At 44.5% G+C, this 25531-nt stretch overlaps 1 protein-coding gene across 1 annotated transcript in view; it reads left to right on the top strand.

The window, feature by feature from the left end:
* The first annotated feature begins 767 nt into the window (after nt 1-767).
* rbm17 (RNA binding motif protein 17) overlaps nt 768-25531 on the top strand; it is a 34361-nt gene continuing 9597 nt past the window's right edge. Inside the window, exons 1-9 of the mRNA XM_068059535.1 lie at nt 768-876; nt 3169-3309; nt 4273-4389; nt 6351-6517; nt 10815-10918; nt 11050-11106; nt 14096-14237; nt 23371-23522; nt 25350-25435. Of these exons, the coding sequence (XP_067915636.1) occupies nt 3187-3309; nt 4273-4389; nt 6351-6517; nt 10815-10918; nt 11050-11106; nt 14096-14237; nt 23371-23522; nt 25350-25435 (948 nt within the window). The 5' untranslated portion in view covers nt 768-876; nt 3169-3186. The remainder of the gene's footprint in view (nt 877-3168; nt 3310-4272; nt 4390-6350; nt 6518-10814; nt 10919-11049; nt 11107-14095; nt 14238-23370; nt 23523-25349; nt 25436-25531) is intronic.

Raw genomic sequence — 25531 nt, 5'->3', positions numbered from 1 at the left:
AGGGAGTGCTGCACTGTCAGAGGTGCCGCCTTTGAGGTGAGACATTAAACCATAGAATCATAGAAAGTTTAAGGCACAGAAAGAGGCCACTTGGCCCATCGTGTCTGTGCCGGAACCAGGGCCCAGTTTTGCCTCTGAGGTGGATGTAAAAGATCCTATGTCACTATTTTGAAGCAGAGCAGGGGGAGGTTTCTCTGTTGTCCTGGCCAATGTTTATCCCTCAAACAGCATCACTGAACCAGACTATTTGGTCTATTTGTGGGATCTTGCTGCGTACAAATTTGCTGCAGTGTTTCCTACATTACAATAGTAGCTACACATTTCCAAAAAAGAAGTACATAATTGGCTGCAAATTGCTTTGGGACGTCCTGAGCTCACAAAAAGCTCTGGATAAAAATGCAAGTCTTTTAGCTGGGAGGTGTTGCTGGTGGAACATTTGGACTCTGAGAAGCCCCTGGTTTAGAGAAGGCAAAATAGACTCAGTTCCAACTCCTGGTGGCGACAAGTAACTCCTGCTATAAGTGCAGGTGTGGGGATGAAGGCAGGATTTGACTGTGATGACTACCACAGTCGAATTGCCAGGTACACTCACTGACGTGGTGGACGGATGAGGCATGGATGAGTGACCAGACAGCACAATGTAATCCAACGAGGTGGCTCAAACAAAAACAGAATTGGAGAGCCCAAATGGGTTGGAGATGAGGGAGGCCCAGGGGGGGGGGGGGGACTGATTCTGCGGCGGCTGCTTGTTTCCCCCCGGAGGCCTGATGCGGACGGACTGCTCCGGCTTCCGGTGATCGGCCGCCTCGCTGAGGGCGCTCGCGGAGCAAAACACCCAGAAAGAGCGGCTCCGGGGGAGAGGCCGGGCCCGGGGAGGTAAGGAGCCGGGGATTCAGAGGGACACTCCGCACCGCTGTATAATTTAATGCCGGGCTTCAGGCCTCAATTCCGATTCTGTTCATTGGGAAGCGAGGCTGAGAAACCCCCCCCCTTCCATCTCTCCCCCCCCCTTCCATCTCTCCCCCCCCCCTTCCATCTCTCCCCCCCCCCTTCCATCTCTCCCCCCCCCCCTTCCATCTCTCCCCCCCCCCCTTCCATCTCTCCCCCCCCCCCTTCCATCTCTCCCCCCCCCCTTCCATCTCTCCCCCCCCCCCTTCCATCTCTTCCCCCCCCCCTTCCATCTCTCCCCCCCCCCTTCCATCTCTCCCCCCCCCCTTCCATCTCTCCCCCCCCCTTCCATCTCTCCCCCCCCCCTTCCATCTCTCCCCCCCCTTCCATCTCTCCCCCCCCTTCCATCTCTCCCCCCCCCCTTCCATCTCTCCCCCCCCTTCCATCTCTCCCCCCCCTTCCATCTCTCCCCCCCCCCTTCCATCTCTCCCCCCCCCCCTTCCATCTCTCCCCCCCCCCCTTCCATCTCTCCCCCCCCCCCCTTCCATCTCTCCCCCCCCCCTTCCATCTCTCTCCCCCCCCTTCCATCTCTCCCCCCCCCCTTCCATCTCTCCCCCCCCCCTTCCATCTCTCCCCCCCCCCTTCCATCTCTCTCCCCCCCTTCCATCTCTCTCCCCCCCCTTCCATCTCTCCCCCCCCCCCCTTCCATCTCTCCCCCCCCCCCTTCCATCTCTCCCCCCCCCCTTCCATCTCTCTCCCCCCCCTTCCATCTCTCCCCCCCCCCTTCCATCTCTCCCCCCCCCCTTCCATCTCTCCCCCCCCCCCCTTCCATCTCTCCCCCCCCCTTCCATCTCTCCCCCCCCCCCCTTCCATCTCTCCCCCCCCTTCCATCTCTCCCCCCCCTTCCATCTCTCTCCCCCCCCTTCCATCTCTCCCCCCCCCCTTCCATCTCTCCCCCCCCCCTTCCATCTCTCTCCCCCCCCTTCCATCTCTCCCCCCCCTTCCATCTCTCCCCCCCCTTCCATCTCTCCTCCCCCCCCTTCCATCTCTCCCCCCCCCCTTCCATCTCTCCCCCCCCCTTCCATCTCTCCCCCCCCCCTTCCATCTCTCCCCCCCCCCCTTCCATCTCTCCCCCCCCCCTTCCATCTCTCCCCCCCCCCTTCCATCTCTCCCCCCCCCCTTCCATCTCTCCCCCCCCCTTCCATCTCTCCCCCCCCCTTCCATCTCTCCCCCCCCCTTCCATCTCTCCCCCCCCCCTTCCATCTCTCCCCCCCCCCTTCCATCTCTCCCCCCCCCCTTCCATCTCTCCCCCCCCCCTTCCATCTCTCCCCCCCCCCTTCCATCTCTCCCCCCCCCCTTCCATCTCTCCCCCCCCCCTTCCATCTCTCCCCCCCCCTTCCATCTCTCCCCCCCCCTTCCATCTCTCCCCCCCCCCTTCCATCTCTCCCCCCCCCCTTCCATCTCTCCCCCCCCCCTTCCATCTCTCCCCCCCCCCTTCCATCTCTCCCCCCCCCCTTCCATCTCTCCCCCCCCCCTTCCATCTCTCCCCCCCCCCTTCCATCTCTCCCCCCCCCCTTCCATCTCTCCCCCCCCCCTTCCATCTCTCCCCCCCCCTTCCATCTCTCCCCCCCCCCTTCCATCTCTCCCCCCCCCCTTCCATCTCTCCCCCCCCCCTTCCATCTCTCCCCCCCCCCCTTCCATCTCTCCCCCCCCCCCTTCCATCTCTCCCCCCCCCCCCTTCCATCTCTCCCCCCCCCCCCTTCCATCTCTCCCCCCCCCTTCCATCTCTCCCCCCCCCTTCCATCTCTCCCCCCCCCTTCCATCTCTCCCCCCCCCCTTCCATCTCTCCCCCCCCCCCTTCCATCTCTCCCCCCCCCCCTTCCATCTCTCCCCCCCCCCCTTCCATCTCTCCCCCCCCCCTTCCATCTCTCCCCCCCCCCTTCCATCTCTCCCCCCCCCCCTTCCATCTCTCCCCCCCCCCTTCCATCTCTCCCCCCCCCTTTCCATCTCTCCCCCCCCCTTCCATCTCTCCCCCCCCCCCTTCCATCTCTCCCCCCCCCCTTCCATCTCTCCCCCCCCCCCTTCCATCTCTCCCCCCCCCCTTCCATCTCTCCCCCCCCCCCCTTCCATCTCTCCCCCCCCTTCCATCTCTCCCCCCCCCTTCCATCTCTCCCCCCCCCCTTCCATCTCCCCCCCCCCCCTTCCATCTCTCTCCCCCCCCCCCCCCCCCACCTTCCATCTCCTTGATTAAGCTGTGATTTTATTTTCTGTTTGTTGTAGCTGTAAAGAGAAGACACAATGTCTCTTTATGATGACTTGGGTGTGGAGACCAGTGACTCAAAGACGGAGGGCTGGTCAAAAAACTTCAAACTCCTTCAGTCTCAGCTGCAAGTGAAGAAAGCGACACTTACACAAGCAAAGGTAATACCTTTATTTTTCAGCTCTTTGCTTTCAAGTCAGGTTCGAAGTATAGCTGTCTCCTATCAAATGTTGCTAAATAAAGGAGACTTTTAATCTGTCATTCACATTTTTGTACTGAATGGTACAACGTACAACTGTTAGACAACGCTCCCTAAGAGGTATTTTCTTCGATCTTGCTGTGTTGTGCATCTGGCTTGTCTGAGTAGGGAACTGTTTCTGCATTTAGCTTTGACATCAGCCACTAAAATGTGTTGAATCTTGTTCTGGATTTTTGTCTTCGTCTTGTGCCAAATATTTGCTCAACACTTGATATGGCGTCATGGGTGAGATTGCAATAAACAGGTATGAACTGAATCCTGCGCCTTTGTGGCTCGTGATGCTTCCAGTTTCTGCCACCTGTGGCAGAGTGTGCGGATCCAGAATTGGACTATTCAGTCACCTAAGGACTCACAACCCTGGAGTGGAAGAAAGTCATCCTCATTCCCGAGGGACTGCCTAAGAAGAGGAGTGTGTCAGGTCTTCATCCAGCACTTTGCTATAGAGAGCGAGAGAAAATTGCTGAGTAATTCAGGAAGAGTTGGCTTGAGTACAAATCCTGGAGGTCAGTTGATGACTGGAAGTAGGTCGCTGGTGCCACTTTATGGCAGAACAAAGGTGCATAATGTGGTGAGCAGATAAAGAGAATAGGAAATCATTTTAAAAAGCAAAATGATGTGCTATTTTTTGATAAAGCACTCTAATTGACTTTTATCACTATTTGGTTATTCACACAGTTTATAGTTTTTGTCTGCGATAGTGTTAATCAGCAAGAGAGATGTTACTGTCAGATGAATTGTGGCGGGATGATTTATTAAAGATCTGTACATTTTCTATCTTTTCAGTATTTTCCATCTTTTCAGTGGGAAGACTTTGTTTTGCTGGAAAGTGCTACTGGTTCTAATTCGTGTCTACCTTTGTTTATAGACCCAACGTTCAAAGCAGAGCACTGTTTTAGCTCCAGTAATCGACTTAAAGCGAGGCAGCTCTGGGGAAGACAGACAGATTGTTGATACGCCACCTCATATAGCATCTGGTTTAAAGGTAAGAATCTCTCTCAAGTCTAAAGAGCTTGAGGGAACACCGAGGCCAGGACTGATTCACTGGAGATCATGGGAAATAGGAGCAGGAGTAGGCCATTTGGCCCATCAAGCCTGTTCCGCCATTCAAGCAGATCATGGCTGATCATCTACCTTTACGCCATTTTTTTCCCCAATATCTGCATATCCCTTGATGTTAGTGTTCAGAAATCTATTGATTTCTGTCTTGAACGTGCTCAATGATTGAGCTTCCACAGCCCTCTGGGGTAGAGAATTCCACAGATTCACCATCCTCTGAGTAAAGAACTTCCTTCTCATCACAGTCTTGAACAGCCTGCCCCTTATTCTGATACTGTTCTAGACTCACCAACCTGAGGAAACATCCTATCTACATCTGCACTGGAGGAATTTTGTAAGTTTTAATGATCACTTCTCATTCTTTGAAACTCTAGAGAATACAGGCCCAGTTTCTGCAATCTCATAAGACAATCCCACCATACCGGGTTAGTCTGGTGAACCTCCGTTGTACTCGCTCTATGGCAAGAATATCCTTCCTTAGGTAAGGAGACCAAAACTGTACACAAATACTCCAGGTGCAATCTCACCAAGCCTTTATACAACTGAATCAATATATCTTTACTCCTGTGTTCAAATCTCCTTGCAATGAAGACCAACATACCATTTGCCTTAATTGCTTGCTGCACCTGCATACCAGCTTTTAGTGACTCATGAACAAGGACACCCAGGTCTCTCTGGACGTCAACACTTCCCAACCTCTCACCATTATATTCCATCTGTCATGTTCTTGACCATTCACTTAGCCTGTCCAAATGCCCTTGAAGCCTCCTTACATCCTCCTCACAACTTACATTCCCTCCTAGTTTTGTGTCATCCGCAAATTTAGAAATATTACAATTGGTCCCCATATCCAAGTCGTTTATATAGATTGTGAACACAGCTGTGGCCCAAGCACTGATCCTTGCGGTACCCCACTAGTAACAGCTTGCCATCCTGAGAATGATCCATTTATTCCTACTCTCTGCTTTCTGTCTGTAACCAATTCTTAATCCATTGCAGTATATTATCCCCAATCCCATGTGCTCTAATTTTGTTTACTAACCTGTGTGGGACCTTATCAAAAGCCTTCTGAAAATCCAAATATCCCACATCCACTGACTCTCCTTTAGCTATGCTACAAGTAACATCCTCAAAAAATGAAAGCCCTGGGTGGTTGGCTCCTTTAAGTCCTTTAAGACTTTTGATAAGCTCTCTTACCAGCACGCCGGCTCAGATCAGCCAACACAGAGGGGTTTGAGTTACATTTTATTTTGAACAAAAGCAAAGAACGTGCGTTGGCTTCTCAAATTTGCCTATTTAAGGTTTACCTGTCATCTACAAGTGCAGGTTGCATCCACAAGGGATGGGATGAGGTTAAAAAGGAAATTAGAAATAGTACAGGATGTTCTAGAAGTGCAAAGTAGGAGGCTAGATAGCATGTGAGAGACAAGTGTTAATACTGTGGGTGGGATTCTTTATTATAACAAATAGAAATACTTTAAACATTTTGGTGTTTCATGTTTTAGAACAAAACATTTGTAAAAATGAATTCTTGAGAGAAAATCAGTTGTAGTAATTAGAATGTGTCATAGGGAGCATAGGAAATAGGAGCAGGAGTAGGCCATTCAATCCTTTGAACCTGCTCTGTCATGCTACGCAATATAAAGATATTATTCAATGGGGATGATATCAGTACAGTATGATTTGATGTTGATACTGGCAGGTGAATTGAAATACTTGCATGACATTTCCGTTTTTACCCAATTTTATCACCACCTGATCTGAAGGCTGTGACTCCAGCTGGGGTTGTGTTTAGTAAGTGCTGACCTCACACGACTATTCATGTATCATGTAGGTAGCATATTTAACCATCTGAGGAGGGTCACAAATATTGTTGCTCCTTTCAAGGATCCTGTACCAAGTGGATTCTCTACAGGAGAGGTCTTGATCCCACTAGCTGATGAATATGACCCCATGTACCCCAATGACTATGAGAAAGTTGTAAAACGGCAGCGTGAGGACAGACAACGACAGCGTGAGCTGGAGCGACAGAAAGAAATTGAAGAAAGGGAAAAGTGAGTATTTGGAAAGCTGCAAATGTTTTCATCTAGTCTTTGGAGGAAAAGTACCAGACTATTAGCTCACCAAAAATGTGTACCTGTTGCATTAGCTGTTCGTATAGGTTGAGGCTTTGAATGTAACAATTTTGAAATTTTCTTAACATCAACAAAACTGTCTATTTCTCCTCCTCAGAAGCCATGACATTGGTTCCATAACATGATGTGTGAGATTACCCAACTGAGCCTGTTTTGAAGTTTCAGCATTGCTTTTATGTTCCAACTTTTGCTTGCAGCTTGCTCTGTGCTATCTGGGAATTCTCTACATGAAAATCTAAACAGCAGCTTAGTTTCAAGCTTTTTGCATAAGGCACTGGAGGCATATCAGGAGGGTTTGGGTAGACATTTTGCAGAGAAATGGTTCAACAAGAATATAGAGTCATGTGTGACGGGGGTTCTCAATCTTTTTGCTTCTCAGGTTTCTCCCCCCCCCCCCCCGCCTGTGTTACACAAGTTTGATGGGCCCCTGTAACACAACATGTGTATTTCTCTGTATTAAAACTAGCTATACAATTAAACATGTATTTTTGCTTTACTTAATATGAAGCCTGCTGTTGGTTCTGAGCACCAGTTCTGTCAAGGCATGGAGATCTTCAATCTGTGCTCCAGTTACCAGATCCATGAGCCAAGTTATGAGGTAGATTTCAGGCGAAAAAGGGAACTCGTTTCATGGAGGGAAAACTCTGGGTAAAAGCATATTGGGATTGGGTAACTGGGGAGGATCAATCCCAAAGTGAGGATACCTCTGCTAAACCCCTAACTTGGGGCCAGGCCATGCATTTCCTATGTTGTACTTGGTGGTTCGTGATCCTGGTAAATGGCACTGAAATTAAGCATTGAGACCAGAAAGGTGGTTGACGCCCTGCTATTGGTCCTGTGTAACCCCATGTGTCTTACTGAAGGCAGTTGCCCCATCTATGGCTGAAGGGGAAGCTCTGCGATTTGGGAGAACAGCTTCTGGGGCCGTTACCTGGAGAACAAACCAGCAAGAACCATCCAGTGATCTGCATTGGGCAACAGCCCTGGGCCAACTCCAACGTGATGCTTGGCCACTCTCTCTTCATAGTATTCTGTCAATGTGCACCCCTGCACTCAGATCAATAGAGTCTGTCTTTGTTGGGGGTAGAGTTTGGAATTCGTATCTGGACAGTCTGTTTCTTGTCACTGATTTATTGGGAACATTGATCTTTCTGTTGCCCCTCCTCCATTCTGCACCGGCACAGCAGTGTCTAGCTCTACACTAATCTGTTGGTGTCTTTAATTGTCATGCTTCCTTGAAGGATCTGAAGAGCTCAAATTTTTGCTTTACTCTCCCTCAGAATATTCCCTTTTTTTATTTGGAGTGTTACATTTAATATTGATTCTAAGAGGCCACTGGGCTTTTCTTTATACTTGGAAAATTGAATACTTGTGTGAAAGAGATTTTCATCACCCCGTGACTAAGTTCCGATGTTCTGTTGTGGACATTTTGCAGTAGAGGTGGAAAGTTTCAGGTTTGACATTGTGAAACAAGTAAATCAGATTCACTTGTGGCTTTCAAAAGGGAATTGGATAAGCACTTGAAGAGAGATAAATTTGCAGGGCTACAGGGAAAGGACAGGGGAGTTGCTGAGTTGCTCTTGCAGAGAGTTGGCGCGGAGGCTGGGCTGAATGGCCTCTTTCTGTGCTGTAACCATTCTGTGATTTTATACATCAATGAACCTGAGTGATAGTTTAATCTACTTGTTCACCAGACCCAATTATATAGGCTTCCAGCTTAAGGGAAATTGCCCATGTATCAAATCTCTACCCCTGTGTAGTTCAGGGCGAGGAGCACTTGGGAACTCTCAAATAAATTGAATAAACTAGGGACTCAAACTCTGCTCAGTGAGATTTTTATAGCTGTAATTCCTGGGGGAGCCAATGGATGGCAGCACCATTCTGCATCCAGTCACTCATACTAAGCATCAGTTTCGATTTGTGTAAGCTTTCTTTATAATCTCCTGAAATCGTCTCACAGGCGAGAACCCCTGGCGTATGGGATTTACTTTAAACTTTGGCACTGGCTACAAAGACTTCAGTGTCAGATTTGCTTGGTTGTAACTGTAGTGAGACTGCAGTATCTGCAGTTTCCTTTTCCACATTTGAATAGCGCTGATGGTTCTGTAAGCCAATTCCAATTGATAGAAACCACACAGGCAGCATTGGCCAGTAAATTATACTAGATGCACTAGTTTAATTGTGCATGCACAAAATTTTGCTATCTTCTTATTTACACTGGTGCACGAGAGCATTGTAACTGTGCAGTCCATACAAGCATTGCCAGTGCTCCGCTGTTATGGAATGTTGAGCAACAGTATTTGTATTGCTCAGAATTTTTTTCAATGTTTTGAAGAGTTCATCCGGCCCAACTGGTTTGTGCCAGTGTTAATGCTGCACTCGAGCCTCCCCTCGCCCTCCTTCATATAGCCAGGGCGGCACAGTGGTGCAGTGGTTAGCACTGCAGCCTCACAGCTCCAGCGACCCGGGTTCGATTCTGGGTACTGCCTGTGCAGAGTTTGCAAGTTCTCCCTGTGACCGCATGTGTTTTCTCCGGGTGCTCCGGTTTCCTCTCACAGCCAAAGACTTGCAGGTTGATAGGTAAATTGGCCATTGTAAATTGCCCCTAGTGTAGGTAGGTGATAGGGAATATGGGATTATTGCAGGGTTAGTATAAAATGGGTTGTTGGTCGGCACAGACTCGGTGGGCCGAAGGGCCTGTTTCAGTGCTGTATCTATAAATAAAATAAATAAAAATAAATAAAAAAGAAAACCCGATCAGCATATCCTTCTATTCCTTTCTCCCTTATGTGCTTATCTAGCTTCCCCTTAACTGCATCTATACTATTTGCTTCAACTACTCTTTGTGTGAGCGAGTTCCACTTTCTACACTCCCTGGATAACGAAGTTTCTTTTGAATTCCTTATTGAATTTATTCGTGACTGCCTTATATTCATGCACCCCCCCTCCCCGGTAGCTTTGATCTCCCCCACGAGTGGAAACATCTCTATGCCTACCCTACAAACCCTTTAATAATTTTTAAAAGATCTCTATTATTTGCCCCTCGTCCTTCTGTTTTTCTAGAGAGAAAAAAAATACAGGGCAGCATTTTAAATGGCTGAGTTCAGTCATAAAAACAGACAGTGATGGAAATACACAGCAGGTCCATAAGGATATTGGTGTAGATTGTTAATTGTATGCAGGTGATCGGCATTAACTAGTGATTCACTTGAGCCACTTTAAAACTGGTTATTGGGTTAGGAGGTATGTACTTGTAATGTGTAACTCTAAATAAATATAAATGAGTGTAAAGATTGACTGCAGTTCTATCCTTCACCAACTGGCTTTCTGGAATAGAACATAGATCCTTTGTCAAAATCAAATTCTGGCAGAAGATCTCCACCTGAAACATTAACTTGTCTTTTCAGTTGTACACCTGTTGTGTATTCCAGCATACTCTGTTTTTATTTTGTATTTGCAGCTGTTTCTTTTTAGCTGAGTAAGGCAACTTGCTTTATATTAAATAGCAAATCAATTTTTTTGAAAACATTCTAGCTTGACTTTACGGGGACTGAGCAAGAAGCAAGTGAGGCCAGAATTAGAAAGGGCTAACCACAATGAAACAAAAAGTGTTCCTGCAAGTGCTGGATATTGGAGAACATGCAAAGAAGATTTACAAGGATGTTAGCAGAATTGAGAGGATGTAACTATTAGGGAAGACTGAGCAGACTGGGACTCTCTGTGGAAAGTGAAGACTGAGAGGACCTGGTAGAGCATTATGAATGCATTCAATAGGGTGGATGTGATGAAATTGTTTCCACTAATTCAGAACAAGGGGGTATAAATCTAAGGCAGCCATTTCTGCATCAAATCAAGAATTTGGAAGGAATTTCTTTCAGTAGAGGATTGTATGAAAGTGTAACTCGCTGCCACGTGGATTGGTTGAAGCACAAACCATTAGTACAATGAAGAGGCAGATTGACGCATGAGGGAGTAGGGAATAGTGGGATACGGTGCCAGGGTAGAAAGAGGTAATTAAATGGGGGGGGAAGCTCGTGTGGAGCATAAACACCGGCATCGATGAGTTTGGCCAAATAGGCTGTTTCTATGCTGCGGATTCTATGTAATTCAATGATTCACCCTAAATAATGCCACTTTAGACCCAGCACTACTGCATTCTTGAATAAGACAATGTATACTTGTCAAAGTGTAACAATTTCTCTATTAAAATATCCAGGCGAAGGAAGGAGAGACATGAACAACCTAGTGGGTTCGCGAGACGACCAGATCCAGACTCGGATGAAGATGATGATGAAAGAGAAAAAGAAAGGCGAAAAAGAAGTAGGTGCATCTTGTTCTTTGCAGCATGGTGTTGTGACTGTTTTAATTTCTTTTCACTCAGAGATCGCCATTTATTTCTGTTCAAACAAAGGTTTTCATCAGTTGAAGTTCTTTATTTTGTTGTATTTTAGGTATGGGAGGAGCAGCAATTGCCCCACCTTCGTCACTTGTTGAAAAAGACAAAGAACGTATGTACAACAAATAACACTAAACTCAATTTATTATCAAATATCTTTCTCTGATGTTGGTTAAACATTTTACAAGGATATATTTCCTACAGTACAGGTGCTGCAGGTGGTGGTGTTCCCATGCGCCTGTTGCCCTTGTTCCTCCATGTTTTCGTTTGCATGTGGTCTCAGAATTTTTCAGGAGTCTTGCTTCTTGCGTGTCTTGGGAAGTCTTGCACTTTGTGTGTGTGGAAGGCCTTGGGAATGTTTTGTTGGGGGCTTGCACTGATGTATATTGGGACTTGCATTTGTATGTAATTATATGTGGCTCAGTCACTGATTTTTATGCAGCTCTGAAAGGTTGGACATCCTCCATTGAGGGGCTCACTGACCTACCAGTTTCCAGTTTTGGTAAAGGATCATCATCCTAAACTTTAACTTGTCTTTTCTCTTTGCAGATGCTGAGCCTGCTGTGCATTTCCAGCATTTCCTGTTTGTATTTCAGATTTCCAGCATTTACAGTTTATTTTTTAATTCAAAGCAGATTACTACCTGATCTCCAACCTCCTCATTTTCCTAACTTCATTTTAAAGATCACAGCATATTGAAAGAAAATAATTATTTAATTAACATGCAATAATTCTAACTACTCAACGCACAGAAAGATGCATTCACAGAGAAACATTGTAATGAACATGCTGTGAGAATGCATAAATATTTCTTATTAATCAATCAAAGGGTAGTCAAAGCTTCAAGGAGGTAGTTAATTGTAAAATAAAGATTATGGACAATTGAATTTTTGCGTAGAAGATTAGGGGGTGATCTAACTGAGTTGTTTAAGATTTTGTTCTGAAGGAATGGCCAGCAAGTGTTAGCCTTCTAGACTTCATTACTGTGGTTATTGTGTCTATAAGTCTCATTGGGAATGTGGTATTTGCAGCTGACCGTAGTCTTTGCAGGTGTCATCCAGTTTTCCAATTTCATAACAAATGTCAGCATCATACATCAACATTGATTCCATTGTGTTTCAGAATACCTAGATGACAAGTCAGGGTCTGAGATGATTGTTAGAAATTCACTCAAGCTCTTTTCTTTTGAAGGGAGTAAACTGTCTGACTTACACAGATTCTTGATGAATTGGCAATTTTGTCTACCAAACTGCAGAAATAAATTTCTGCTGCTAGCTACAGACTTTGGAAGTCAGAAAGTGAATTTTGGCTTTTCTATTGCTGAGAAAAGAGACATGCTGTCAAAGCTTTTTGTCTTGCATCTATCCTGATGAGTGCAAGAATGCCACATTTCAAAGGGAGCAGCAATTTATAAAAAGCTTCGACAGCATGTCTCTTTTTGGCTTTTCTGTTTTTTCTACAAAGTGAAGTGATAGAAATATTTCGACCTTCTGAGCCCTATGACTGCTGGATTAAAACAATTGTGTGCTGGTATTGCTAAATGTTTTATAACCAGATCAACATGCAATATTTTTTGCAAGAAACTTTTCTTCTTAAAGAATGGGCCAGATTTTGCTTTCCATGAATGTTAAGGCTAATGCTGTTCGCAGTTATTTATGGATAAATGGTCCAGTGACTTCAGGCAGAGGGGTAGATGTGCAGTTAAATCTGAATATCCATAGGTTGCTGTCTGAATTGCATCTCTCAGCAAGTTAACTTTGTGAAAACGGCATCTCGTTGTCTGCCTCACCTTTGACATGTATTGAATGTCATGAAGTTGTTGTCTTTGCACAGTAGACATGAGCTAAACTGGCCGTGGGTATTTAGGGCTAGTAATGACCAGCATAATTACCCATCTGAGAACAGAAAGTGCTGGAAATACTCAGCAGGTCTGGCAGCATCTGTGTAGAGAGAAACCGAGTTAATGTTTCAAGTCTGTGACCCTTCGTCTGAAGTCTGGTATCTGATGCTAGCGACCTCAGGAGGAGGCTGAGATGGATCATCCACTTGGCACTTCTGGCAAATGCTGTTGCAAATGCTTCAGCCTTTTTTTTTACACTGATGGGCTGGGCTGCTCCGTCATTGAGGATGGGGATATTTGTGGAGCCTCTTCCTCCTGTTAGTTGTTTAATTGTCCGCCACCATTCACAACTGGATGTGGCAGGACTGCGGAGCTCAGATCTGATCCGTTGGTTGTAGAATTGCATAGCTTTGTATGAGACTGGGCAGTAAGTGCTGGGATGAGTGCATCAGAACTGAGCCATATCTTGTTCTTAGATGGCATCTATACTTAATCACTTTTCAGTGAGGTCTCCCTTGATTGCAGTCTGTGTCAGTGGTCAGGCTGATTCCACCCCTTCCCCCGGGACCTCTTGTAAGTTTGCAAGAGAATCGGTTTACATCATTTTTAGCAAAAAACAAACACAGAACAATTGGATAGAGGAAACATTTTGCTCATCAGTAGATTTTTTCCAGTAAGCATCATCCAATACAACAATGGCTTTGCATTTTTAGTTTTTTATAACAATTCACAACAGTATTTCTGCTTTTCCTCCCTTGGGCTTGAGGTGTGTTTCTCTCCTTTCCGCTTCACCCCTCCCTCCCCTGATTTTTCGTCCCTTTTTGGTATTTCATTAATCTCAGATAACCTGATTTTATATTATATTTCTCTGATTTTGCATTGTAAATGCTGTTTCTGGCTTCCAAAGAATCCGTGCTTCCTTTTCCAGTCCTGCTTTCTAATTTAGTCAAGGAGTCTGAATGTAAATAGGTTTTCCTTTTACAGCCTCACACACAGAGGCTGTGAACTTTAATGACTAATGATCTCACACACACCTTTTTCTTTTTCAATTATTATGAAAGATCATTTCCACCACTTCCTAAAGTTTTCTTGTTGATTGCTATCCGTTTCCAAAATAAACTGCTGAAAAATTCATGAGAATTTTTTTCAGGAACAGTAATGAAAAGGTTGAGCTGCAATTGTATACTGTACTTTTCAAACTAAAATGTGCAAAAATCTAATCTCTGATGTTAATTTGCCTTTTCCCTTTTTTTTAAATCAGTCATTCCACCTTTCCAGTATGAGGATGAATCCAGATCTCGTAGTGCACCTACCAAGGCTGCAATTCCCCCACCGATCTATGAAGAGCCAGAGAGACCACGATCCCCACCTGGTCCCACCAACTCCTTCATTGCAAACATGGGGTAGGTGAAAAACTAAACTTGACCATTTTATCAAAGGTACTATGAATTTTCATTGACAGCTCTTGCATGTAGGATTGTTATTATGAAGAATGCTCATTTGTGTGTGCATTGGGCAGAGTATATATACTTTCTCCAAAACTCAATCCCATTTACATGAAATTCAGTCTAAATTTGTTTTAAAAGTTACTCACTTCCTGACTCCCCAAAGCCTGTTCATCTATAAGGCACAAGTCAGGAGTGTGATGTATTCTCCACTTTCCTGGATGATTGCAGCTCCAACAACACTGAAAACTTGACGCTATCCAGGACAAAGTAGCCGGTTTGATCGGCACCCCATCCAACACCTTAAACATTCACTCCCTCCACCACCAGTGTACAGTGGCAGCAGTGTGTGCTATCTACAAGATGCACTCTAGCAACTTGCCAAGATTCCTTTGATAGCATCTTCCAAACCCGTGATACTTTGTTCCTGAGGGCAGTCAGACCCCTTAGGATAGGGTCTTCTGATTTGGTCAGGAGTAGGGGTGTTTGACTGCAAGTGAGACAGGCATGGGGATCGAGAAGGCAGAATTGGACTCCTGGTAAAGCAGCCTCTGGGTAGCAGTGATCATAACATGATTGAATTTCACTTTCAGTTTGAGGGTGTAAAATTTGGGTCTAAGACTAGTGTTTTAAATTTAAATAAAGGCAATTACAAGGGTATGAAGGCAGAGCTGGCTAAAGTGATCTGGGAAATGAAGTTAAAGGGTAGGAGAGTAGAAATGCAGTGGCAGACATTTAAGGAGATATTTCATAACGTTCAGCAAAGGTACATTCCAGTGAGAAAGAAAGACTCTGCGAAGGAAGCACCTGTGGCTAACTAAGGAGGTTAAGGATAGTATTAAATTGAAAGAAAAAGCATACAGTTCTGTGAAGATTATTGTGAATATCATCACCCTCGATAAAAACAAAGGTGAACGCGGTGACTGCAACAACTAGCGTGGAATCTCCCTGCTCAGCATTGTGGGGGAAGTCTTTGCTCGAGTCGCTCTAAACAGGCTCCAGAAGCTGGCTGAGCGCGTCTACCCTGAGGCACAGTGTGGCTTTTGTGCAGAGAGATCGACCGTTGACATGCTGTTCTCCCTTCATCAGATACAGGAGAAATGCCGTGAACAACAGATGCCCCTCTCCATTGCTTTCATTGATCTCACCAAAGCCTTTGACCTCGTCAGCAGACGTGGTCTCTTCAGACTACTAGAAAAGATTGGATGCCCACCAAAGCTACTAAGTATCATCTCCTCATTCCATGACAATATGAAAGGCACAATTCAACATGGTGGCTCCTCATCAGAGCCCTTTCCTATCCTGAGTGGCGTGAAACAGGGCTGTGTTCTCGCACCCACACTTTTCGGGATTTTCTTCTCCCTGTTGCTTTCACATGCGTTCAAGTCCTCTGAAGAAGGAATTTTCCTCCACACAAGATCAGGGGGCAGGTTGTTCAATCTTGCCCGTCTAAGAGCGAAGTCCAAAGTACGGAAAGTCCTCATCAGGGAACTGCTCTTTGCTGATGATGCTGCTTTAACATCTCACACTGAAGAGTGCCTGCAGAGTCTCATCGACAGGTTTGCGGCTGCCTGCAATGAATTTGGCCTAACCATCAGACTCAAGAAAACGAACATCGTGGGACAGGACGTCAGAAATGCTCCATCCATCAATATTGGCGACCACGCTCTGGAAGTGGTTCAAGAGTTCACCTACCTAGGCTCAACTATCACCAGTGACCTGTCTCTAGATGCAGAAATCAACAAGCGCATGGGAAAGGCTTCCACTGCTATGTCCAGACTGGCCAAGAGAGTGTGGGAAAATGGCGCACTGACGGAACACAAAAGTCCGAGTGTATCAGGCCTGTGTCCTCGGTACCTTGCTCTATGGCAGCGAGGCCTGCACAATGTATGTCAGCCAAGAGCGACGTCTCAATTGATTCCATTTTCGCTGCCTCGGGAGAATACTTGGCATCAGGTGGCAGGACCATATCTCCAACGCAGAAGTCCTCGAGGCGGCCAACATCCCCAGCTTATACACACTACTGAGTCAGCGGCGCTTGAGATGGCTTGGCCATGTGAGCCGCATGGAAGATGGCAGGATCCCCAAAGACACATTGTACAGCGAGCTCGCCACTGGTATCAGACCCACCGGCCGTCCATGTCTCCGCTTCAAAGACGTCTGCAAACGCGACATGAAATCCTGTGACATTGATGACAAGTCGTGGGAGTCAGTTGCCAGCGTTCGCCAGAGCTGGCGGGCAGCCATAAAGACGGGGCTAAAGTATGGCGAGTTGAAGAGACGTAGTAGTTGGCAGGAAAAAAGACAGAGGCGCAAGGGGAGAGCCAACTGTGTAACAGCCCCGACAAACAAATTTCTCTGCAGCACCTGTGGAAGAGCCTGTCACTCTAGAATTGGCCTTTATAGCCACTCCAGGCGCTGCTTCACAAACCACTGACCACCTCCAGGCGCTTATCCATTGTCTCTCGAGATAAGGAGGCCAAAGAAGATTGGTAGGCCAGAAGATTGGGCAGAATTTAAAAACAAGCAAAGATTGACAAGAGAAGGAATAAATTAGCGTATGAGAGAAAGCTAGCTAGAAATATGAAAATAGATAGTAAGAGTTTCCAGAAGTATTTAAAAAGGAAAAGAGTAACGAAAGTGAGCATTGGTCCTCGAGAGTGAGTGTTTGGAGAATTAATGGGAAATAAGGACATGGCAGAAGCATTGCACGGATATTTTGTGACACTCTTCACTGTAGAAGACACAAGTAATATCCCAGAAATACTTGTGAATCAAGAGGTGAAAGGGAGGGAGGAGCCTAAAACAGTTATTATCATCAGGGAAAGGGTACTGAGAAAACTCTTGGAGCTGAAGGCTGACAAGTCCCCAGGACCTGATGGCCTGCATCCTAGGGTCTTAAAAGAAGTAACTGCTGAGATATTAGATTGTCATGCTAGGCTCCCACCTGCCAAGAATGAGGCACATTAATTTTGTCATGAACATGAATTTTAAATTGTTACTGAAGTGAAGAAAGGACTTGTTAAACAGATCAGCTGTGGCTGGAAAAGACATTTGCATATTAACAGTATTTGGAAGGACAAAGCAGCCATTCCCTGACACACTTAACCCACAATGGACTTCTGATCACCAGACGTTGAAGGTGGGGGAGCTCGCATTCCAGGTTGACTGCTAAGATGACCGAATACACAAACGGACATGGTCAAACCAGCTAGTCACATGACTAATATAAAATAAAAACAAGAAATGCTGGAACCACTCAGCAGGTCTGGCAGCATCTGTGGAAAGAGAAACAGAGTTAACATTTCGAGTCAGTGACCCTTCTTCGGAACTGGCAAATATTAGAAATGTCAAAGGTTATAAGCAAGTGAGGCGGGGGTGGGGCAAGAGCTAACAAAGGAGAAGGTGTAGATTGGACAAGGCCACATAGCTGACCAAAAGGTCATGGAGCAAAGGCAATCAATATGTTAATGGTGTGTTGAAAGACAAAGCATTAGTATAGCTAGGGTGTTAACGGACTGAATATTGAACAGCAGCAAGTACAAACGTGAAAAAAAACAGTGGGTAAGCAAACTGAACAAACTAAGATGAAATGAAATAAACATTAAAAAAAATTGTAAAAATGAAAAAATAACTAAAAATAAAAGTAAAATGGGGGGCCCGTCATGCTCTGAAATTATTGAACTCAATGTTCAGTCCGGCAGGCTGTAGTGTGCCTAATCGGTAAATGAGATGCTGTTCCTCGAGCTTGTGTTGATGTTCATTGGAACACTGCAGCAAGCCCAGGATAGAGATGTGAGCATGAGAGCAGGGGGAAGTGTTGAAATGGCAAGCAACCGGAAGCTCAGGGTCCTGCTTGCGGACTGAGCAGAGGCGTTGTGCAAAGCGGTCACCCAGTCTGCGTTTGGTCTCCCCAATGTAGAGGAGACCACATTGTGAGCAGCGAATACAGTATACTACATTTAAAGAAGTACAAGTAAATCGCTGCTTCACCTGAAAGGAGACACATGACTAACCTGCTGGGCAACCTGAGTTTTTTTGAATTTGTACAGTTTGGGCAGAAAGTCTGTTTGTTCCTGGACTGAGATCTCTTTCTCACAAGCCTCTGAAGACACATGAATCCTGAGAGAAATGCCTTCTACAGCGAACAAGGTTCAAGAAGAATACTGGGCCCCAACAAAAAGCAAGATCTACCTACAATCAAGGACTCTACAGTGGGCTCGAAGAACCGTAACAAAAACTCTTCAGATATTGCCTGAAACTTTTCCACTTTATTTTTCTTCTCTTTCTGTCTCTATATTTGCATGTGTATTGCGTATTCATGCGAGCATGGGGCACGTCGTGTATCCTTAGGTGTTAACTGAATTAGAGTTTAATAAATTTCAACGTTTCTTTAAACCTAAGAAAACCTGTTTGTGCTAAAGGCCGGCTCGAGTCTGCAAATGAAACCCGGCCAGAGCTCGACAGAACCACATCCGATCCGACCCGAGTCCTTCCATTTTTTTCCTGTGCCCGACTCGACCCAACCATCAGTTAACCGAGCTCCCATTTTTCACTTTATTGCTTATCTGCACAAACCTGAAAAAACTGTAACTAAACAACTTTTGAAGTCCAAAAAGTACATTAACATTGGGGCCACGTGTCGTAGGTGGTGATAGTGTGTCCGACCCACCCGACCTGACCCGAGCCCAAATGCTGGACCTGACCCGAACCCGACACATGTCGTCAGGTTCAGGTCCGGTAGCCATGCTCTAGTTTGTGCTGGCTTCTTTGCATTATAATTGGAAAATGGTGAACAAGGATTCACCAAGGGGGAGCTAAAAAACACGGTGTGTTTAAATTTTAACACTGTTATATTAAGACCAGGTGAAGGTTGGAAAGGAACCCTAGACCTCTTTCTCACCTGGTTGTAACAAGATGCATTTGCTGAAATTTTCCAAAATTCCCTACATTCTGGAAAGGTCCCATCAGATTGGAAAATAGCGAATATAATCCTCTATTCAATAAAAGAGGGAGGCAGAAAGCAGGAAACTACAGGTCCTGGTACATGAATTACAAAAAGTTAGTGTTAGGAGCAGGTGCGAAAGAGGTCTAGAGTTCCCTTTCAGCCGTCATCTGGTCTTGCTGTAACAGCGTTTAATTTTAAACACACCATGTTTTTAGCTCCCCCTTGATGAATTCTTGTTCACTGCTTTCCAATTATAAGGCAAAGACACCAATATAAACAAGCTATCTTAGGTTTAAAGAAGAAAAGATGAAATTTATTAAACTTAAACTCTAATTCGGGGTTAACACCTATGGATACCGAGGCATAGAATATAAGAGCAGGGAGGTTATGATGGAGCTGTATAAAATGCTAGTTAGGCCACAGCTGGAGTACTGTGTACAGTTCTGGGCACCACACTATAGGAAGGATGTGATTGCACTGGAGGAGGTGCAGAGGGGATTCACCAGGATGTTGCCTGGGCTGGAGCATTTCAGCTATGAAGAGAGACTGAAAAGGCTAGGGTTGTTTTCCTTAGAATAGAGAAGGCTGAGTGGGGACATGATTGGGGTATACAAAATTATGAGCGGCATTGATGGGTTAGATAGAAAGAGACTTTTTCCCTTAGCGGAGCGGTCAGTAACCAGGGGGCATAGATTTAAGGTAAGGGGCGGGAGGTTTAGAGAGGATTCGAGGAAAAACCTCTTCACCCAGAGGGTGGTTGGAATCTGGAATACATTGCCTGAAGGGGTGGTAGAGGCAGGAACCCTCACAACATTTAAGAAGTATTTAGATGAGCTCTTGAAATGCATAAGATACAAGGCTATGGGCCAAGTGCTGGAAAATGGGACAAGAATTGTTAGGTGCTTGATGGCTGGCACAGACACGATGGGCCTGTTTCTGTGCTGTATAACTCTATGACTCTATACATGCCGCAGTCACACTAGCATGCATACTCTATACACGCATCCAACTAGACAGAAAAGAGCAGAAGAAAAATAAAGTGGAAAAGTTAGAGGCAATATCTGAAGAGTTTTTGTTATGGTTCTTTGAGCTCACTGCAGAGTCCTTGATTGTAGGTAGATCTTGCTTTCAGTTGGGGCCGAGTATTCTTCTTAAACCTTGTTCACTGTAGGAGACTTTTCTCTCTTGGGGTTCATGTGTCTTCAGTGGATTTAGAGGCTTGTGAGAAAGAGATGGGAGCAGACAGGACAGGAGAGAGATTTTCTCAGTCTAGGAGCAAACAGACTTTCTGCCCAAACTGTACAAATTCAAAAAAACTCAGGTTGCCCAGCAGATTAGTCATGTGACTAGCTGGTTTGACCATGTCCATTTGTGTATTCAGCCATCTTAGCAGTCAACCTGGAATCTGAGCTCCCCCACCTTCAATGTCTGGTGATCAAAAGTCCATTGTGAGTTGAATGTGTCAGGGAATGGATGCTTTGTCCTTCCAAACAATGTATTGGCAGACTAGAACTTTTTATTTATTTATTTAGAAATATAGCACTGAAACAGGCCCTTCGGCCCACCGAGTCTGTGCTGACCAACAACCACCCATTTATACTAATCCTACATTAATCCCATATTCCCTACCACATCCCCACCATTCTCCTACCACCTATCTACACTAGGGGCAATTTACAATGGCCAATTTACCTATCAACCTGCAAGTCTTTGGCTGTGGGAGGAAACCGGAGCACCCGGCGGAAATCCACACGGTCACAGGGACAACTTGCAAACTCCGCACAGGCAGGACCCAGAACTGAACCCGGGTCGCTGGAGCTGTGAGGCTGCGGTGCTACCCACTGTGCCGCCCCTTTTTGTTAAAAAAAAAGAATATGTTTAATGGAAAATGTAGTTCAGGGATAAACACATTTATAGAATAACATACAGGCTATTGGCACAAACTAAATGTTAACTATATGAATGTGAATTAGTAACAAAGATTTTATATGCTGAATACTATACATACCTATCACCTCAAACAAACATTCGAATGTCAAGCTATGGTTTTAATACATGTCTGACAAAATAAAATTGTTGCATTGTAACATCAAAGTGCAGTTAATGGGCTTTTGATAAATTCCTTTAAATGTTGCCAAACCAGATTGGAAGGCAGCATGTCAGTTCATTTGCTGTACACTATGAGCAGGGTGAAACTTTTGTGTACGGAAATAACTGAATATTAATAAGTTACAAATTGCACCAATGAGCATAATGAATTTCAGTATTCAGATGGAAAACAGAAACAAAAAGGCATTTACAATGAAGGCTTTAGAATTTGAACAAAAAAAAAGTAAGGCAAATGTGTGCAACCCTTTAGGTCTTAAAGAAACTGCAAATATTTGAAAATGTCATTGAAATCCGACATCAAAAAAAGCATAATTCATGCGCAATACTTATATTAACATAGCTGAAAGAGATCTTCTGTACAATATTGAAGGGATAGAGCTGAGTGGGTTCTCTATGTAGGATCCTGCAGAAGAATCCATCCAAACTCTGGTTTCTTAAGCTTCACTTTTGATGTCATTTGGTATTGATGTGGACCCGTTGGAGGAAAATAATAAAAACATGATTGTGAGGCAATTTAAGGATAAAGGCAGATTTTTGCCGAGCTGGAAATGGAAAGCTTGAAAATTCAAATGAATTTAAAAATTTTTTTTTTATATACGTGCTACATGGCTGTTTGTCAAGCACCACAATACCTTGCAGCTTTCACTCTATTCTCATAATCTCGAAAAAGTGGTTGACATCACTGAGGAACATGATAGAAAAATTGCTATCTCAATATAAATGATCTGAATTTGGGTTTAGAGGCCACAATATAAAAATTTGCTGATGACGCATAAAGGACACAATTGATTGTATAAGGAACTTTTATACAACTTTGAGGATTACAACATGTTGGTAGATTGGACAGATATATTTAGAATGAAATTTAATGTGGGTATGTGAGGTGACGCAAATGTTGATTACCACATCAAACAACTGCTGCTCATTTCTGAACCATGAGGTGGCAGTGTCGAGCTCAAATATACTTAAAACCAAAACAACTGTAACCTGTGCTAGGGAGTAGACTACAGGGCCGTGATAGGCCCAAATTTAGACTTCAGCATTATTATATTAACACGTATGTTTTTCTGGTTTTAGTAGAAATTACTTTTAGTTTCACATTTTTAACTCGCCTGCAATCTTCTGTCATGTGATAACTACCCCTTCTGCCAACACTTATATTTTTCTCACTCCCAAGAGGGGCCAGTTCTCTAATGGAGACTGACATTAAGCTGCGATTGCACACTGTATCATTATGCATACAGCAGGCTGGCTTGGAATTAACATGGCAGCAGTTCTGTGTGGCCGTATGCTTGCATTGTGACATTATTTTGCAGACACATGGCACTAACTCTACATGTTTAATGGACCAGAACAGGGTGCACTGCACTTGATGGTATATTGCAATGTCCATCAAAATGAGGGTCTTGGAGTCTTCCTGAAAATTGTATAATGCAGAAACAGAGTTAGGAAATAACAACAACTTATATTTATACAGCGCCTTCAACGTAGTAAAACGGCCCAAGGCACTTCACAGGAGCATTAGCAAACAAAATTGAGCCACATAAGGACATATCAGGGCAGATGACCAAAGGGTTGGTCTAAGAAATGAGCTTTAATGAGCATCTTAAAGGTGGAAGGAGAGGAAGAGATGGAGAGGTTTAGGGACGAAATTCCAGAGCTTAGGGCCTTAAAAGCCATGAGTCTGGGTACACTGAACAACTTGTGGACTTGGGCTTGATTCCTAGTCTGATGGGATGAAATCTCTTCTTTGACAGCTGACTTGGAATATCCTAAATCCAGTTCCTATTGGCTTGAGCCTAAAACACAGAACAGCTTGCAATTTGTTACAGAATTGGCAGTCTCAGTCGCAGTGGCCACGAGAATTGCCAGTGTGGGATATGGGAATAAAACTTTCGGTACAGTGAGTGCTGTGGCAGTGCGGAACGAGCCTACAGCCAAAGGGGTTGGAAACTGAAAACGTTGAGTTGAATAGCATCAGCTGAATTCAGTGGCTGGATTTTTAATTTACATGCATCCTTCTCTTTCTGACAGTGGCACGGTGGCACACAAAATTATGCAGAAATATGGCTTCCGCGAGGGGCAAGGCCTAGGGAAGCACGAGCAAGGGTTGAGCACAGCACTATCAGTGGAGAAGACAAGCAAGAGAGGAGGAAAGATTATTGTCGGTGATAGTGCAGAAAAAGGTACTTACGCGCATGAAGTTGTAGTACTGAACTGGGTTCAAATATTAGTGATTTTGTCAAAGCTACTGTACCTGCAATTAAAAATACCGAATGAAAATTATCAACAAAATAATGGGCTCCTTACACCTTTTGTGATTTGTGATCTGATCTGTGTTTATTAAAAACTTCTTCCTGTCAAGATTGTGGCTGTTTACTAAGTGACAGAATTTTGTGTCACCTCTTAATTAGCATCTGAATGCTCCATCCTCCATATGCAAGCTTCACAGGAGAACAGAAGGGCTAAATCAGTGGGTGCCAGCAATGATTTAAAAATTTCAGCAGTGCTTTGTGAATTCATATTGGAGAAAGATGTTTTACAGACACTGTAAAAGTATCTGTATTAAAGGGATATTATTGTAACTTCTTTTTTTCACTTAAAAATCACTTTATGGATTATCGTGAAATTTCTTCCGTGGAATGTTTCCTTGTTTTTAGCGTATTCTCTTATGAACTTTTTTCACTTTTAATGTTCGTAAATTGATCGTTCTCATTGTTCAGTTCTGTCTGATGACTAGAATAAATTAAAATTAAGTCATTAGCTTTTTCAAAACAAGCAGCTGACTGCGGCTGCTGTTGTCAGTAAGACTCTTCAGTGCATTTTTTGGTATAATTGAGACGAGAACAGATACTTAAAATATGTGGACGTTGCCTTGGTATAAAAGGGTAAAATTGCTTGGGGGAGAAAGGAGAGGAAAAGACCCTAAACAATTTGCCGCCTCTTTGTAACAATAAAGGTATTGAATTTGGTTAATTCAAAATAAAGTCATCCTTTTTGGTGTGTTTTGTGTCTCTTCTAAACATTTTAAATGCAAAGCTCCTGCCAATACAGCTGTCAGTAGAATTCAATTTCAAAAATACTGAGGTGAATAAAATGGCTGCTGTGCTATCCTCCCACTGCAACTGTTTTGACTTTAAATTAGCCCCTTTTTATGGCCACATTAAAATCGTTACGTGTGTGCTTTTCAAAAAATATATTTCTCTTCCCCTTGTGTATCCCACAACATTCTAGATTTGTTTCTGTTTCTCACTCTTCCTTTGAGGCCCTCTAATAACTTTCTTCGGCAGCTTTCTGTCTTGTGAGACAATGGTGCGCACTTTGGTCAACTGTGTGTTAAACATTGCCTGGTATGGCTCAGGAACCCCATTCTGGCACGGCCATCTCTGCCACACTTGCTGTCGATGAAGACATTGGGCTGAGAATGTGCAGGGTTCACTGGCCCCTGTTTTCTGTAGGCTCTGTTCGCAGCCAGCTGAGCTTTCCATCTCTCCTCACCTCAGCCGATGCCCTCTGAACAGTTGGCTTGTTGTAAAAACAGTTTTTACAACATGAACTACTCATTCAACTGAGAGAAATTCTGCCAAGAATTTGCTGCCTTTGTCCTGTAATTCAACGCACAGGTGACATTTGTCTTCTGATTCTCCTGTCTCTCACGTGGGCACTCCTTAGCCCCTTGAACAAAGATCTTGGCTGTGATTAGAGTTTTGGGCTTGAACTCGTGTTCTGGTACTCCAGTCCAGTGCATTAAGAATGCAGCGTGCCTTTGGAATGACTTTTCCAACTTAGCTCCATAGATTAAAGTCTGCTTCAATTATTGGTTATCCCTTGCAGGCGATGATGATTGTCTTCCGTGAGTCTGAAGATGGCTGATGAGGCCAATTTGGGATCTACAGACTTTATGGCATGTAGGGCATTTGTTGTCATGTGGGATGTCTGGTTGTGTATTATTTAATAAAACTTGGTAAAATTACGGTATATGAATTTTAATGGACTCTTTGGTTTACCAACAGTGGAAATGCCTGCAGCTCCCAAGAAATCAGAAGCAAACCCATTGACAGAGATCCTGAAAAATCCCACAAAAGTTGTCTTATTGCGGGTAAGGAATGAAAATGTTAACCAGTTTGCATTTTAAAGTTTGCGTTTAGAAATTAAGTCCATTTAAAACAATACAATTTTTTTTGCCAATGATCTC

This window comes from Heterodontus francisci, chromosome 27 (genome assembly GCF_036365525.1).
Source record: "Heterodontus francisci isolate sHetFra1 chromosome 27, sHetFra1.hap1, whole genome shotgun sequence".
Lineage (NCBI taxonomy): Eukaryota > Metazoa > Chordata > Chondrichthyes > Heterodontiformes > Heterodontidae > Heterodontus > Heterodontus francisci.
The sequence above is the reverse complement of the archived record's forward strand: the minus strand, read 5'-3'. Positions and strand labels throughout refer to the sequence as shown.